The 17,602-nt window shown below is 42.4% G+C and overlaps 1 protein-coding gene across 1 annotated transcript; it reads left to right on the plus strand.

Annotated features, from left to right (window-relative positions):
• Positions 1-13,428: 13,428 nt before the first annotated feature.
• LOC143544715 (3-hydroxyisobutyryl-CoA hydrolase-like protein 1, mitochondrial) lies at positions 13,429-17,592 on the plus strand. The gene is made up of 13 exons (XM_077036747.1): positions 13,429-13,601; positions 13,684-13,764; positions 14,651-14,719; positions 15,083-15,286; positions 15,372-15,455; positions 15,532-15,616; positions 16,300-16,385; positions 16,466-16,587; positions 16,689-16,749; positions 16,818-16,916; positions 16,991-17,092; positions 17,169-17,210; positions 17,395-17,592. Exons 1-10 carry the CDS (start codon positions 13,443-13,445, stop codon positions 16,866-16,868), a joined length of 1,002 nt encoding a protein of 333 aa, XP_076892862.1. The 5' UTR covers positions 13,429-13,442; the 3' UTR covers positions 16,869-16,916; positions 16,991-17,092; positions 17,169-17,210; positions 17,395-17,592.
• The last annotated feature ends 10 nt before the right edge of the window (positions 17,593-17,602 follow it).

The raw sequence follows: 17,602 nt of genomic DNA on the forward strand, positions 1-17,602 counted from the left end.
AAGGGCCGAAACATCTATTAAAGTTTGGAATTTTACCTTAGCCCGTGCAATTTGCTTGTAGGAGGGCACGCATCTTCCGATCTGAGCCAGAAATCCTTGTTTTCTGTCTTTGGGTTAGCGTAATCTTCGTCTATTTTAGGGTCGGTGACTGACTGGGAACCTCATGTCCGTCGCCGGAAAAGTAAAATAAAACATTCCTGGTGACGCTTGATGTGCAGTATGTGTATTTTGAGAATAAGTATCAACACTTGGCATCCACGTGTAAAGTCTCCAAGAACATGTGGAGCAAGGTGAAATGAATACACACTGTACAACACATGTAACAGACTATACAACCCTTTATGCATAGAAAAGTTCAAAATTAATATTAACTAGTATTCATACCCGCCGCGGGATAGAAGCAGAAACCATAAAGCTTTTATTAGAAGTCACAATGCGTAATTTTAAGTGTTGATCAAAGGAGTAATTGATCAAAAAACTTTTTTCATTGTCCTAATGTGAGGGAAATGCTTTTGAACCATTCTATTGCTTTGAAATAGATAAAAGAAAAACTTGATTAAAGTAAACGAAGCACAATAAACACAGAAAAAACTCCACCCAAACCCATATCAAATAAGCCAAGGTCATTTAAAACATCCATCATATCTATCAATTGTGTCCTCCGTATAATAACCAAAAAGAATGTACACAAAACTCAGTGACTGTTTGCATATCAAGTTTTAACATATAAACAGTGTGACTATACTACAATGAAAACTTGTCGATTTTGGTAATATCTACGCATACGTACATCATTTTGTAATTGGCGATGAGCAGCATGCGTATCGCACATTTGCACCATCGATACGACCTCACTATTATTTATCACTGCAGATGATTTGTGGTTGACTTTCAACTACTTTTCCCGGCATCCCCCATGTAATTGTTGGCAGTCCAAAAGCGTTTCTTAGACTAAATTAGACAAAAGACATATTAGTCCAAATTTTAAACCAATATTGTTAATTATATAAAGTTATAAGAGAGAAGAAAGACCATTACCTCTCTTGCTTCAACAATAATGACATGGTGGTATGGAAACAATAGATCCTACAATGAAAGACCAACAAACCAATACTCCAGCATAAGATTAGTTGATCACCAACAAACCTACAATTTATATATCATATGTTATAATGGGAGTAATAATAATAACATGATGATGATACAACAACGACCACTTACCACCACCGCCACCACCACCACCACCATCAAATCAAAAAATCGAAGCCCTCATCTGAAAACAAACAGTTAAGAAAAATTTAAATGACTAAATTCAAAGCTGCAATATGAACAGATTAAAGAAAATCAAAGCCATACCTCATTGATGGATCCGTAAGAACAAACTGCAATCGAACCCTCTCTCGCCTCCATCGCCAAAGAACCTGAAGAAACACCAGTCGAACCCCGACAGATTACTGGTAACCTGGGGGTTGGAGAGCTGTTTCCCACGAGGGGTTAAACCCTTGGAAGATGGTTCTTCTGATAACCTGCAAAACAGACACCGTGAGCTCGTCACTGAGAAGGGGGGGGTTCCTCCTTGTGACCACCCTCCGGCGTGAGAATCAGACTAGGTTGCTCTTTAAATATAAAAGTATATTAAGAGATTGCTAGAGCAGATATCATGTATATATGATGATAATCTGATGTAAGATGATCATACCATTGGGGTATTTATAGCCGAAGGTAGGTTTCCAAGGGGTTTAGCCGGCCCAACACGCTACCAACTGTAACCTATGCACGTGCCCTGCCTGTGAGTGGTGGATAGGTAGCGGCTGACACAGAGCAGGCGTGTCGTGCACTCTTCCTCTTCTGCCAACTACAGGCTAGGCACGTGGTATGGCAGGAGTTGGTGGGTAGGCGGCGGCTATTGGTCACAGTGCTGTGGCGTGCTGTCTGCCATGCTGCTGTCAGTGAGCTGTCGCATTCTTGGTCAGATCTTTTGTCTGTACCTCGTCAGGTATCACACAAAAGATCCTCCATCATACGGACTGGCTCATTTAGGCGGGAGTTTTCCCCCTCCCGCCTTTGCTCATTCCTTCAGGTGACACTGGGGAGAGTTAAGTGCCTAGTGCGTGTAGCCATGCTGCGCGGGTGGCCTTCCCTCATGGCTTGTATCCGAGGCTGCGGGAACAGGCGGAGTCCTTCACCATGGGAGGCATTTCCTGCGGGACCAGCTTGCATACTGCGCGTAAGGACGTCACTTCTCTGAGCATGGTTGGTCCTGCGGATCCAGTTGGTCTCTGCGCAGACGTCCCTGTTTAAGGTGAGTCTTGCGGGTCCAACTGGGCTCTGCTGGGACCTACCTCTTCAAGTCCCCCCAGTCCAATGTTCTTCTCATGCGTGTTTAATAAAGTGAGGTGAACTTTTGGACTTAAAAGGGTTTTGAAAAGGGTTTTGTAAGGTTTTCCATGGGAAGTCCTTGTCACTTGCAGAAATGCCCGAGTTTCCTGCTTGGTCTTTGGGTATGATGCGGGTAGGTCTGTAACCTCCTCGCAAGTCAGGAGCATTGAGTCCCAGTTGTATGTATTTTCCATGAGGTTTTGGTAGTTTTGAACATAGTGATCAATTATGTTAAGACCACCAATTCCATCTTGGAGCTTCAAACAACGTAGTTCTCGACGTTCCCGCTATGCGGGGATGTTATTTCCGTTTCCGCAAGCATTGCCCAGAAGATCCTTCTTGGTTTCAATTCCCAGCGGAGCGCTAGGTATGTGAAGGGTTTTGCCTTAACACTGTACCTGTGCTCGTCTTACGGTTACTTTACTTCCAAGGTATTCCTGGCGTCAATTCCCTGCGGGTGCTAGGTATGTGAAGGGTTTTGCCTTTACACTGTACCCGCACCCGTCTTATAGTTACTTGGTTGCCGAGGTACTTGGCTTCAATTCCCTGCGGGTGCTAGGTATGTGAAGGGTTTTGCCTTAACACTGTACCCGCATCCGTCTTACGGTTACTTGTTCACCAAGGTTTTCTTGGCTTCAATTCCCTGCGGGTGTTAGGTATGTGAAGGGTTTTGCCTTTACACTGTACCCGCATCCGTCTTACGGTTACTTGCTTGCCAAGGGGTAAGGGGTATTTTCCCGCTTACTTTTTAATATTTTCGAATTTTGAATTTTGAAATTCGAAGAGTTGGTGAAAAGATAAGTCCAAACCTCTGAAACGTCGTGCGACGGTTTCTTCTGACTGTGTCAGGACGTGCAGGGAGTTATGGTGACGTGACAGAACATGGTCATTCCAGTTGCTTTTTCAGGCGCGTGGGCACGGGATTTCGGGCGCGTAGCCGCGAAATCTCTGGCATACGTCCTTGTGACAGATGTTGCCAGCTTGCTTTTGCCACGCGTCATAGTTTCATTGCACCTCTGATTTCTCTCTCTTCCGTATTAAATTCATCGCATTAATTGCGATTACTATATAAAGGGGGAGAGAGTTATTTGCAATTCACACTTTTCACTTTCATCTCTTCTTCTCAAGTAATTTCCGGCGAATTTTTCTGTTCAGTAAAGCATTACCCTGAAATCTCTTTTCATCTTTCTTCCACCGTGTCTTCTCATGATGCTGATGACCAGAAGACTGCTGGCGAATGCCAGTGCTCTCTTCCTGTCGATCTGTACCAGTATATCGTCAGGAAGTTCATGCTCGAGTCTCTCGAGCCTGAGTTTCCTGAACCCCACCATACTGTGTACGATGCCCCTAGTGGCAAGATCGGGGTTTATGCTGCATTCTTTGTCTACGGAAACCTTAGGTTTCCGTTGACAAAGTTTGTGTACCGTGTCCTGGAGAGGCACGGTGTGCACCTGACAGAGGTGCACCCCATGGCCATTGCCAAGGTCCGGCACTTTGAGTGGGTGTGCCGGATACTGGGCCTTGAGCCCCTTGTTGACCGCCTGATGACCTTCTATACATGGAGGTGCATCCAAGGGTGGTACACTCTTACAACCCGTATCAAGGGTTTAAAGATTTGTACCACCGAGCGGAGTCTTCGCTCATGGAGGAGAGAGTTCTTCTTCATATCCGCTCGCGCCATCCCCATCGCTATGAAGTTCAAGAATGGCCAGGCGCTTCCGAACCTTCCCGCCCTCAATTATGAGGAGGCGGAATGGTTCTCGAAGATATCCCGGGTCCAGTCCCCGGTTTTCCGTTTTCCGGAGTCGGCGATGGTGATGCTGGGGATGAGCCGGGTGTGGAAGGCGGCGAATGCGGATAAGGTTCCGATCGTCCTCGAATATGGTTCGAACTCTGTCCCTTATGGTATGTCTTGTTTCTTTTTGCAGACTATGATTTTTTCTAACTTTCTTGTTGATTTCAGAGGGGAACGATCTTCAGTCGCTCCTGAACCCGCGGGAGGAAGATGGTCCCGCGCGGATGGGTACTCGTGCTCTGGACGAGAACGAGTTGCCCATCTTAGAGCAGACCGCGGGTCGGTTCGTGGAGGTTTACCCGCCAGGCCAAGAGATCCTGAGCCACCGACGGCCAGGTAAGCCTATCTTCTACCCTGAACCTCTCAATGCTGTGCCTGCTGCTGGAGTTGACATTTCTTCTTCTGAGGAACCCGCAGAAGGTCCTCCACTGGTGCGGAAGAAAAAGGCTGCCGTCGGGAAAGGCAAGGAGAAGGTGGCCTCTACGGCCGACCCGGTAGTCCTATCTGACTCGGAGTCAGATAGTGCAGAGGTGGCGGGGAAGCCTGGTGGTGAGGAGACCACCGCTCCGGAGGCTGTAGCTGTTACCTCCGGGGAGGCAGCGACGACGACGGTTACCGGTGTCAAGAGGCCGGCTCCATCGGGTTCGCCCCCGCTCGTCCGTATGTTCAAGCTCAAGAAACCCCGTAAGTACCCCCATAATTCTTGTCTAGATTTGTTGTTTCAAATAAATTTTTCTAACAATTTTGCTTGTGCAGGTGTGGATGTTGACGCATTCCCGGGTGTAGTTGGAGCAAGTGTTCCCCCGCCAATGAGGGAAGGCTCGGTCAGCCTTCCCGAGGCGTCGACCCAGGCGTCTGCGCCTGCTTCCGTTGGTTCCAGCCTTCCTGAGGCTGTTCCAGCTGAGAAGGTGTCTCCGCCGGCCGTGAGTGCAATTTTTACAGCATCTTTCACGGAGCCGGCGGTTACTGTTGCTGAGGAGGCGACGCCAACAATGGCTACCACAGCGGCTGCCACTATACCTGCGCCACCGGCACCGACGGCCGGACCATCAGGTACGCGCCGGGCTTCCCGCCGATCTATGCCACCTTCCCATCTGCCTGACCTGTTGGATGGATTTCCTTTAGGTTCAGGTGATGGGTTTGGCGGCTATCGGCCTGTTATTGACCCTACAGGTACGTAGGGTTCTTTTTCCTTTGTATATTTTTGTCATCTTTTCCTAACTGCCTTTGTTTCTTTTGCAGTGTCGGATTCCAATGAAGTGTATGTTCCAAGATGGAACATACGCCGAGGAACAACCCTTCGCACCCCTGTGGAGTGCGTGGATTGGGCTCGCCACGCTGCTCCTCATGGTGCGTTGGGGGAAGCCATGGCTAGCTACCAGGAGGGTAGGCTAACCAATGAGCTTCGGGTTCTCCAAGCCCGGATGCAGCCCCGCGTCGAGCTGCTTTGTCGTGAAAACGACAAGTTAAAAGCAGCTCGCGCCAAAGAAATATCTGAGACGCGGGCTCTGCGGGAGGAGAACCGGCAGTTGGCCGCTGCCGCCGCCGAGAAGGAGAGAGCATTCAAGGCCCTCGAGGTTGAAGTCCAGGCGCGACTCGAGGCCTGCTCCAAGGCTGCCCAAGCTGTGAATGAACAGCTTCGGCTGGCTAAGGAGACTGCGCGAAACTCAACTGAGAGGGCTGCCAAGGCTGAAGCTGTTGCTGAGCCGCTTCGCGAAGAGAATGAGCAGCTTAAATGCAAATTAAAGGCTCTTCAGCATGCTCATGACGCCTTGGCAATGGAAGATGCCAAGAAGCTGCAGGAGATCCTTGACCAGAGGGGGGTGCTTGACCGCACTGAAAGGAAACTCAAAAGCGTCGAAGAGGCTGCCGCCAAGGAAGTTCAACTTGCCAACCTTGATAAAAGCGGAGCCGAACGTGCTTACAAAGAAAGTCAAGCTACCCTCCAATGGCTGCTTCGAGAAGCGTTGCCTCAGGTATCTTTATCTTTTTCTTTACGCTTTCCGCTCGTAATTAGAAAATGTTCTAACTTGTATTCTTTTGTAGGTTGTGCGTCGGGTCCTTTCAGAGACCTCTTATGACGATGCGATGAGCGCAGCCCTCAACGCTTCTCATGAGGATGGGGAGAAGACTGGCTTCCTGCTTGGTCTTGGGTTTGCTGAGAGAGGCTTTCCGCCCTCCAACTTCCCTTTATTCAATGTTAATACTGAAGCTGCTTATGACCAAGCTGTGAACCAGTACGCTGCCTTCCCGCATCCAGTGGTGGAGAAGGTGAATGAAGCTGCTGCTGCTGATGATGGGCTAAACATCCTTAAGGCTTTCCTTGGGCAGCCGCTCTCTGACGGTGCTGGTCCAAGCGGAGGTGGCCCTGAAGCCTGATCCTGAAGATCCCTTCCCACTGCTAGGATAGACTTAGCTTTGTATAGATTTCTTTTAGGCGGGTAGTTACCCGGCCACTGTTGTAATATATCATTGAAATATACGATTGTTATTCCTTTCATTGGATTCTTTGCTTTATAAACTTATGACTTGCATACTTAGTTTAAAATAGCAATTTTCCAAGTGTTTAGAATAAGAACCTTTGAACGTGGTTGATAGTGGGTTAAAGTTTCGCTTCCTCCTTCGTGATTGTGCGGGTAGAACCGTCACTTGCACTTGGTAGGATGGCTAAACTTTAACTTTTATCTAACCTGCGTGTAGGTTTTTCTTACTTTTTTAAGAATTTTGTTTTGAACCGTTCGACGCGCGGTTGTCGATAGGTTAGTGTTCATCTTCCTTTCATGATTCGTGCGGATAGACCGGCACTTTCATTTAATGGAATAATTGAACTCTTCTCCTTCAACTGACCTGCGTGAAGGTTTGCCACGTTATTGGGTTCGTGCGGGTAAGACCGCCTTCCCACGCAACGACTTCTCGTAATGTGAATGCCGTCACCAGTGTTGGATTGTTTTAACCGTTCGACGCGCGGTTGTTGATAGGTTAGTGTTCATCTTCCTTTCATGATTCGTGCGGATAGACCGGCACTTTCATTTTATGGAATAATTGAACTCCTTCAACTGACCTGCGTGAAGGTTTGCCTGCTGAGGATAAGTTAACCTTTGAACGTGGCTGATAATAGGTGTGAAGTTTTGCTTCCTCTTTCGTGATTGTGCGGGTAGACCCGTCACTTGCACTTAGTAGGATGGCATAACTTTACCCATATCTGACCTGCGTATAGGTTTACCTTTTCCTCTTAAGAATTTTGAACTGTCCCACGCGCGGTTGTTGATAGGTTGGTGCAGTTCCCTCGAATGATTCATGCGGATAGACCAGCACTTTCATATGGTAACTTTTTTCCCCTTCAACTGACCTGCGTGAAGGTTTATCATGCTTTTTGGGTTCGTGCGGGTAGGACCGCCTTCCCATGCAATGACGTTTTTTGTAATTATGCGGTGAAAACCGGCATATTAGAGTGTACAAAAGTATAAATGTAAATCATCAGCTTCGACGTTTGAAAGAGAATCATTTCCATTAGAAGTGGCTCTTGGCCTTTTCTGTACAAATTGGAATTGATTACATGCAAACTGTGTAATTGAACTCCCTTCCATGTTGGGACAGGAGTGCCATCGAGCCGACACGCACCTGTTTCGGGATCTCGTTCTTTACGCAGCATGTAGTCTCCATATTGAAGCTGATTTTTTATTCATGTTTACCCCAGCCATGGTTCCACACGCACCTGCCTGCCTGCTTAGCTTTTATTTCGCCACGAGGTGTGTGAGCGTCCCATCTCTGACGAATGTTTCGACCATGTCTTTTACGTCTATGCATTCTTCAGTGTTGTGGCCTTTTGTTCTGTGATAGTCACAGTACTTGCTCCGATCAGCATCGTGACGATGTCGGATTACTGGAGGCTTTGGCCATGGGAGCTCTTCAGTAGCAAATATGTCAGTGACGCTTTTGGTAAGTGGCGTCCATCTGGAGTTCCGGTGCAGCTTTACATTATCCCTTTCACCCAATCGGTGCTGTAAGCCGGATGAGGTGTCAAAGTTTACCCTTGACTGCCAAATGCCTTGCTTCCGTTTTTTGTTCAATCGGGCGGTGAGGACGTTGTCCTCTCTCGTCCTCTGGGTGTAAAGGTTTGTGTTCTGCGGAAGGTCTCTACCCAGTTGCTTCTCCGTTTCCGCATAGCGTTTAACTGCTGTCATGATGCCATCCCATGTGGATGGCATTCCATCTTTACCCGTTAGGGTGCGGATAAGCTCTGGGTCCTGCGCGCCCTGGATGAAGGCTGCGCGAACAAGATCCTCGCTGATATTGCCCAAACTTAACTTCTTTGAGTTGAAGCGAGTGATGAAGTTTGGCAGAGATTCATCTTCTTCCCGTATGCATTTGAGGATTGTCCATTGCTCCTCGGTATACTTTCGCTGCTGGCTGAAGTGTTGGCTAAACTTCTGCTGGAAGTCTGCCCAGTCGTAAATGTGGTTAACCGGTAAACGATCAAACCAAACCCTAGCAGCCCCCACCAGCGTCATTTGAAACATGTAACACCACGTGGGTTCCGTCCAGTTGCTGACGGTTGCCCCTGCTATGAACCTGTTCAAATGGTCGTCTGGGTCGGACATACCATCATAAGTGCCTATGTTGGGCATTTGTTTGGCACTTTTTGGGGCAATTGCTTCCGCAATGTCCCTTGCAAATTTGGACGTTCCCGCATTTGCAACGTTCGGTCTGTACGTTTTGGAGAAGTCTCGTGAACTTCCACCTGTGCTTTTTGGTTTGAAGGTTTGTCCAAAATGCCTTCTCGGTTGGGAGTCCGTTTCCTTACGCTTCCCTTTTGCCCTATGGCGAGGGTTCGCGTCGGAGTCGGATTCCTCCGAGTCATTGTCCAAGTATTCTTCGAATTCGTCGGCCTGTTGGACGGAACGCAAGCGTTCGTCCAACTCAGCTTGGAATTCCTTTTGTCGTGCCTCCGCCCATGCCTTAACTTCATCGAGAGTTTGGCGGGGGAGTCTTGTTCGTTTTTTAAACTGGGTATCGGTGAATCCCAGTGGGCGATTATTTACTGCACTTGCCCCAGCTTGGGTAACTGGGGTAGTGTTCGTAAAATTTACTTCACTTGCCCCGGCTTGGGTAACCGGGGTAGTGTTTGTAAAAACTGTGTTGCCGGTATTCCCTCCAGTAGCTGGGGTTGTGGTTACCGGAGTTTCTTTAACCATCTTTCTAGAAGTTTGAAAAAACTGGAGAAAAATGAAGTTCTAGCTTTATGCACGGATGGCGCCAATGAAGAAACACCAGTCGAACCCCGACAGATTACTGGTAACCTGGGGGTTGGAGAGCTGTTTCCCACGAGGGGTTAAACCCTTGGAAGATGGTTCTTCTGATAACCTGCAAAACAGACACCGTGAGCTCGTCACTGAGAAGGGGGGGGTTCCTCCTTGTGACCACCCTCCGGCGTGAGAATCAGACTAGGTTGCTCTTTAAATATAAAAGTATATTAAGAGATTGCTAGAGCAGATATCAGGTATATATGATGATAATCTGATGTAAGATGATCATACCATTGGGGTATTTATAGCCGAAGGTAGGTTTCCAAGGGGTTTAGCCGGCCCAACACGCTACCAACTGTAACCTATGCACGTGCCCTGCCTGTGAGTGGTGGATAGGTAGCGGCTGACACAGAGCAGGCGTGTCGTGCACTCTTCCTCTTCTGCCAACTACAGGCTAGGCACGTGGTATGGCAGGAGTTGGTGGGTAGGCGGCGGCTATTGGTCACAGTGCTGTGGCGTGCTGTCTGCCATGCTGCTGTCAGTGAGCTGTCGCATTCTTGGTCAGATCTTTTGTCTGTACCTCGTCAGGTATCACACAAAAGATCCTCCATCATACGGACTGGCTCATTTAGGCGGGAGTTTTCCCCCTCCCGCCTTTGCTCATTCCTTCAGGTGACACTGGGGAGAGTTAAGTGCCTAGTGCGTGTAGCCATGCTGCGCGGGTGGCCTTCCCTCATGGCTTGTATCCGAGGCTGCGGGAACAGGCGGAGTCCTTCACCATGGGAGGCATTTCCTGCGGGACCAGCTTGCATACTGCGCGTAAGGACGTCACTTCTCTGAGCATGGTTGGTCCTGCGGATCCAGTTGGTCTCTGCGCAGACGTCCCTGTTTAAGGTGAGTCTTGCGGGTCCAACTGGGCTCTGCTGGGACCTACCTCTTCAGACTTGTACACCTTGTTTTTGGAAGCTAGTTCTTTCATATGATGAATCATTTGCGATTCGGTTAAGCCCGAGTCGAAATGGTTGAGTCTCATGGATTGATTTGGGAACGGTGGCGTCTATTAAGGAATCAAGATCATTGAAGCCTACAGTGTTGGCCATTTGGGTTTGTTGTGATGGGGTGGCTGAGTTATGGCGGCGTGGGGTAGTTGATCACCAACAAACCTACAATTTATATATCATATGTTATAATGGGAGTAATAATAATAACATGATGATGATACAACAACGACCACTTACCACCACCGCCACCACCACCACCACCATCAAATCAAAAAATCGAAGCCCTCATCTGAAAACAAACAGTTAAGAAAAATTTAAATGACTAAATTCAAAGCTGCAATATGAACAGATTAAAGAAAATCAAAGCCATACCTCATTGATGGATCCGTAAGAACAAACTGCAATCGAACCCTCTCTCGCCTCCATCGCCAAAGAACCAAAACTCAATAATCGACAATTTGTCTTCTCCAACCAAATTATAACTGTCAAGAAACATAAATACATTAAACGAAAAATCCATCGCCAAAGAACAAAAATTCAATAATCGACAATTTGTCTTGTCTAACCAAACCATAACTTTCAAGAAACATAAATGCACATAAACGAAAAACAAAGCTACAATAATTTGTCAAACATTTGACTTAGGAATTTAATCAAACACCTAACATGCAGGTAAAGAAAACCAAAGACAAAGAGAATAACAACATGAAAATCGAGTACTCATCTAATCTGCAATTACAAATAAATCATCGACCATCCATCCATGTTGTGTAAACCTCCGTTGTCAAAGAAGAACATAAAGACAAACACGTACCCACAAGAACCTCGCCGTAGACAGAGAAGCAATGTAAAGCTGAAGAGAACTATAATAATGAGTTAAAATTGCAATTACACAATACCCTAATTTTAATGTTAGGGGTATTCGAATACCATAAACGCAGAGAGATCTGTAAACCAAAAGGATTGAGGATTCTTTAGATCATTGGCGATGTGATTGAAAATCGAATGATAAGGATGAGGTTCGGCACTGGTGTTTAGGGTGGTAGAAGGTAATTTGAATGAACTAATTTATAAAGACTTTTAGAGGCCAAAAGATTATATGTGTAAAGGAGGGGACCGACACAAAGAACAATCGACTGATTACAATATTTTAAAACATGTTATGGAGTTGACGTATGTGGCAGGTGGTTATTGGCTTGTTTTTTTTTCGGATGTGAGTGGGGGGTTGAGGGCTTACCCTTTAACTGTCCCTCAATCCATAACACTTCCTTTACCCCCCTACCCCTCAATACGCACACTTCCAAGATGGCTCATTTTGTTAGCTTAACCTCTTTGAGTTGGTTGGTTAACGTTCACAGTCAACTACGTGACATAACACATGGTCTAAGTGGAATTATGAAACACATTAATCATTAAAGCAAATTCTACTATTATAATAAACAAAAACAATAGTTGTGCCACATGGCACTTAATTGTCCAATTTTTTTGCCAAGTGACATCATTATTGTTTAACTTTGAAAGTCATAACCATCTAATTAATACAATTAATAAATATTTAAAACATTTCATATTAATGATTTATCTATAATTTCATAGTAGTAAATAAAGTAAAAAAAATAGAATTAAAATAACATATGTAGAACTTTTGAAACTCATTTTAGTGTGTGTAAATTTGTGCTGTATGTTGTTAGGTTATTAGTGACCAATTTAGAAGATGTCACGATTTGTCTTTAATCTGAGCAATACGAAAATGGTTCATCTCATTTGATTATTTTTTACTATTAATTCTATATAATAAACTTTTTAATATGTATTGATAATTTTTGCTAAAATGACATAGTTCAACACTCAAGGAGAATAGCTGATTGATGATGATGCTTACAGTACCTTTCAGATCTAATAATTATATGCATTTATTTTTTCACATGCTAACTGATGGTGAAATTCACTGTGCTTATTTATTGGCAAAAACTTGCATCATGTAGAGTTTTTGGCCAAACTAATATAAAAAATGAGTTGTTTTGTTCCCTAATATACAGTGGTCTCATGGTGAGTTTTGTTTCTTTGATGATATCCATTTATATTCATGAAGCAAAATTCATATCTTTTTGGAAGAGTATCCTGCTGGTGATGACATTGTGTTGTCTGTTATAGGTACAACACTCAATTTTTTTTAATTTTACAAGTTAAAACCATAAAATATACTTGAATATGATAAATGATAGGAAAATGGTTGTATTTATCGGTGTTGCAAACCTATTTTATACAAATCATTGTAATGAGTAAAGATCATGAGTATGGTATTCGGAATACTAATATGTTTCTTATAAGTTGGTTGTTTATTATTATAATTTGTTACTTGAAACAGACCCACCATTAATATGACTTGGAACATTTCGGGAAAGATTAACTTGTATTCGACACTTTTAAGTAAATGAGTCAAATTAGCTATTTGTGTTCTCTTATAGCTTGCAAAAGGGATGAGTCGTGTCAGTAGGCGCAACACATAAGAACCGGTTTGGTCGGTACAAATTAGGGTCATGTTTGAAACCAAAAAAAAGTGTGATAAAATGCATATAACTTTATTAGTATGACACTCATGCAGTTGCTCTTACTTCTAATTTTATTACCTAAGGCATGAATTACAAAAAAAAACACATGAAGTAAGCAACACAAGTTTATTTTTTGTTGGTTATAGATGGTTAATAATTTAATATTATTAAACCCTCAATTTGAATCCTTTGGTACTTTTTTTACTGATGGAAACTCTCGCAACAGTTCAGTAACAAGATATTTTGAAACTAATACAACAATATACTTAGGAGTAATTTTTTTTACATTTTTCAGCTCTGGAGACTTTTCAACGGTTTTGATGTGATTTTTCTACATGATTATTGCAACTTGAAGAACGGGAATGGCATAATAAGATAATGAATGAGATTTTAACTTTTAAAACCCGTGTCACGGGTTTATAACCTAGTGTACAATAAAAACAAATCAGAAATTAAAAAATTAATAACAATGAGATTATGTTTAGTTAATCGCTTTAAAGTTGCCCAAATTAAATTAGGTTTAGCTGTGAGAATGCATAGGTTGTCGAGAAGACGTCATTCTCATCAACATTTTGTCAATCAATTCCAACGAAGTTTTAGCAGTGACCAATTACTCACCGATTCATTTGTGGGTTTAACTTCAACTGAGTTACTGATCACACACGTGTACTTGATTACACAAATTTTCTTAAAATTTGATGATTTTACAGGTGTTAGTGGAAGGCAATGCGAGTTCGAGAACCGCAATTCTCAACAGACCTTCGGTTCTCAATGCGCTCAATACGCCTCTGGTAATTTAATTTAATTACTTATTCAGAATTTTAGGCTTTTGGATTTTATATTTTAATTCAGATCATTGTGACTTTTTGTTTCTTTTCGTCATCGTGTCATTTTTTCTCAACATCGTGTTATATTATATTACTCGGTATTTGTGTTATATTTTGCGATCCATTGTACCCTTCCTAGATTTAGGAGACTGTAGAATAACTTAACTCTGTTTCTATATACATGGTAATATAGACCACGCAGGAATTAACCTAAACGACGGAAACGTAAAAGTAAGCAAGTTACACGACACACGTTTAAGTAAACATGTCTAAAATTAAAAGTTAGCTTTAGTTATAATAAGTTAAAAAAATCATTAAAAAGTTAAAACTTATAAAAAGAAATAGAAGAAAAATATTTTCTAACGAAAGAAAGAAAATAACTTTATTAAATGTCAAGGGTGGTATGATAAAGCTATTAAAGTTCGGAGGTTGAAATGTAACTCGTTTAAAGAAAAAGAACTATTAAAGTTAAGGGTCTTATGATAACTCTAATGAAGTTCAGATTGGTCCAGTAACTAAATGCTGCGTGGCCTAATAACAACTATTCATTCTTGATGAAATGTTATTGGTTAAAATTATAATTACATGATCTGTTTTCATATTGGATACGGTCCACAACAGAAGTAGAAGTCTGTTAAGAATTGAACATTGAGACTGTGAATGACACATTTTGTAAAAGTTACAACTCCATGATCCCCAAGTTAAAGACCTAACAACTGATTACACTCCACGTGCACTACGGTGGCCAGATCATACTTATCGTGAAAACGAATGGCCAATCGGCTCAATGAAACATAACATTAGCGAATTTGTAACAAGTTAGAAACAGTAACACGATGAAAATATGCAGATGAGCAGGTTACACAAACTATATGAGAGTTGGGAAGACAACCCTGATGTAGGTTTTGTGGTAATGAAGGTGAGCGATTGGTTCTTCATCTCAAAATTTTCATGATAGGAATGTAAACGAGCTGATCCGACTCGGGCTCGGCTTGTTTAACTTATGAGAGCCCGAGCTTGAGCTTGACTCGTGTCTCATGAGTATTTTTTCATACTTGTTTTTTTCTTGCAATGGACTCGTTTATTATATTGATTAGTTATATATATTTAGTATATTTAATAAAGTTTTATAAAGAATAGGGCGTGTTTCGGCTCAGGATCGGGCTCGTTAATTAAACAAGCAGATTTCGAGTTGCTCATGAGTAGTTTGGCTTGTTTGCACCCTTTGATTTACAGTATGAAGAAGGCGTTCATAGTTCTGACTTCTGAATTTTGTCTGTAGGGAAGTGGCAATGCTTTTTGTGCTGGTGCAGATATAGTCTCCGTGCGCGATATGATTAAAAAAGGTAAAAAAAAATCAAATGTTTTTTATCAATATGTTTACAACTCATCTGAATCTTGTGCAGGCAATATTGAGGGTAGCAAACAAGTATTTAGGAAGGTGTATAGTTTTGCATATCTTCTACATACATATTTAAAACCAAATGTAAGCACTAAAGAGTTGCTACTTGCTACTAACATAAAAGATATTGGATCATGAAGTAGACTTATACTTTTGTTGTCATTTTTAGGTGGCTATTTTGGATGGCGTTACCATGGGTGGAGGGGCTGCAATTTCCATCCCGGGAACGTTTAGGATTGCAACCAATAAAACTGTAATTGTTTTCTAACAACTTAACTACCACTAAAACTTTCTTTCAATTAGATTTCAAAAATTCTGTTGCATTGTAGGTTTATGCTACCCCTGAAACATTAATCGGGCTCCATCCTGATGCCGGTGCTTCATTTCACCTTTCACATCTTCCTGGTTATTTAGGTATTGTATACTAAATGTTGGTACAGATTAGCGTACTGAAATTCAAATTATAACGGAAATGAGTAAATTGTGGTTCTTCATGCCCAAGAAAAGTGATGAAAGTGGTAATTTTGGTCAAACCATGGGGACGAAACTGTAATTTACTTCAACTAAGTTGTCAATTTGGCTGACAATGGTGAATTGAAAGAAAGATCCACCTGTATATTTAAATATTAAGGGCATTTTGGTCAATTCACACCAGATTAACAGCAAAAGTCTAACTGTGTTAGCTTAGTGGATTGAAATGGGAAAAATTGAAAACCACGTTGTCCTTCATGCAAAAAAGAAAAAGTGATGAAAGTGGAAATTCTAGCCAAACCACAGGGATGAAAGCCGTACTTTACTCTTAACAAAATTGTTCACTTAGTTGGTTAGCAATGGTGAAATGAAATAAAAATGCACCTATATTTTTTTAATAAAGTAAGGGTACGTTGGTCAATTCACACCAAATTAACAGCAAAAGTAATAGTGTTAGCCTAGTGGATTGAAATGAGAAAAACTAATAACCACAATGTCCTGGCAAAAAAAAAGTGATGAAAGTGGCAATTCTGGCCAAACCACAGGGAAGAAGCCGAAATTTACTCTAAAAAAATGTTCACTTGGTTAACAATGGTGTAATGAAATAAACATCAACTTGTATGCAGGTGAGTATTTGGGGCTAACAGGGGACAGACTAAACGGTGTAGAAACACTTGCGTGTGGGCTTGCTACACACTATTCACACAGCACGGTTAGTTATTTTAGACGCTTTTTGTAACATTAACATCATATGTTTGATTTCATCAGTTCTATGATAACCTCACCCCGCAGAGAGTTAAAGAAATTGAAGAATGTCTCAAGAATCTTGTAACCGATGATCCTTCTGTCATTGAAACTTCTCTTGAGAAGTACACTGACTTTGACTTTCCAGATAATAACAGTGTGTTAAAGAGGTGAACCTTACGCTTATGTTTTTTTGTTTTTTTTTGTGTAAATAAGTTTCTACTCTCGGTTTTAACTTTTAACGGTATGTGGTTTACCTTTATATGGTTAGGATGGAAATGGTTGATAAATGTTTCAGTCAAGAGAGTGTTGAAGAAATCATTGAAGCGTTGGTAATATTTGAACTTTTTACGTTTAAGTTTCGGTTTTTAAAGATTTATGAATCTGAAAAAACTGGCAGGAAAGTGAAGCTGCAAAAACGCACGATGGGTGGTGTGAATCAGCTCTGTAGAAACTAAAATATGCTTCACCATTGAGCTTGAAGATTTCATTGAGATCAGTAAGTATGTTCAAGATGGCTTTTTCACCTCGGTTTTGGTTTTATAGTTTATTTTTTGTTAACTTTGTGTTTAGATACGAGAAGGGCGGTTTCAGACACTTGATCAGTGCTTAATTCGTGAATATCGGTTAACGTCACAAGCAATGTCGTGCAAGATGTCTAGTGATTTTTGTGAGGTATGTTAATCGTTCTATTTGGATTATGTTTTACGACATAGTTTTTATAACATGAAGATTGTATTTTTTCTAACAGGGTGTCCGGGCTCGAATGGTTGATAAAGATTTTACACCAAAGGTACTAACATTCGCTACAGATTTAGTTACTAAATTACGCTTCTTGCATAGAATCTTTGATCTTGCACCACTCGGGTATTCCTAGAATACAAAATGCACCATTCAACACAATTTTAGCCTCATTTTGTTTTTGAATGCTGCCATCTTTGTTAACATGGACTTGTCTTTGATTTCTTAACTTACAGTGGGACCCACCGAGCTTAGCACACGTAACACAGGACATGGTAGATCACTACTTCTCTCCCCTCAGTCCACTCGAGCCTGAACTAGATTTGCCAACAAAACAATGAGAGGCGTTTACGTAATCATCTAAGTTTAAAAATTGATATTTAAATTATAACCGTAAAAAACCAATATTTTTTTTTAATAATGTTCCAACCATCTGATCATTAG

This window comes from Bidens hawaiensis, unplaced genomic scaffold, assembly GCF_021521415.1.
Source record: "Bidens hawaiensis isolate Kalapana, Puna unplaced genomic scaffold, B.hawaiensis_p1.1 tig00013696_1, whole genome shotgun sequence".
Taxonomy (NCBI): domain Eukaryota; kingdom Viridiplantae; phylum Streptophyta; class Magnoliopsida; order Asterales; family Asteraceae; genus Bidens; species Bidens hawaiensis.

Bases quoted from the DNA above. Each gene is read 5' to 3' on its own strand.
- LOC143544715 (XM_077036747.1), top strand. From the start codon at position 13,443: ATGAGATTATGTTTAGTTAATCGCTTTAAAGTTGCCCAAATTAAATTA. The intron at 13,602-13,683 runs GTGGGTTTAACT...ATGATTTTACAG, and splicing joins AATTACTCACCGATTCATTT to GTGTTAGTGGAAGGCAATGC. The intron at 16,750-16,817 runs GTAATATTTGAA...AAAAACTGGCAG, and splicing joins AAGAAATCATTGAAGCGTTG to GAAAGTGAAGCTGCAAAAAC.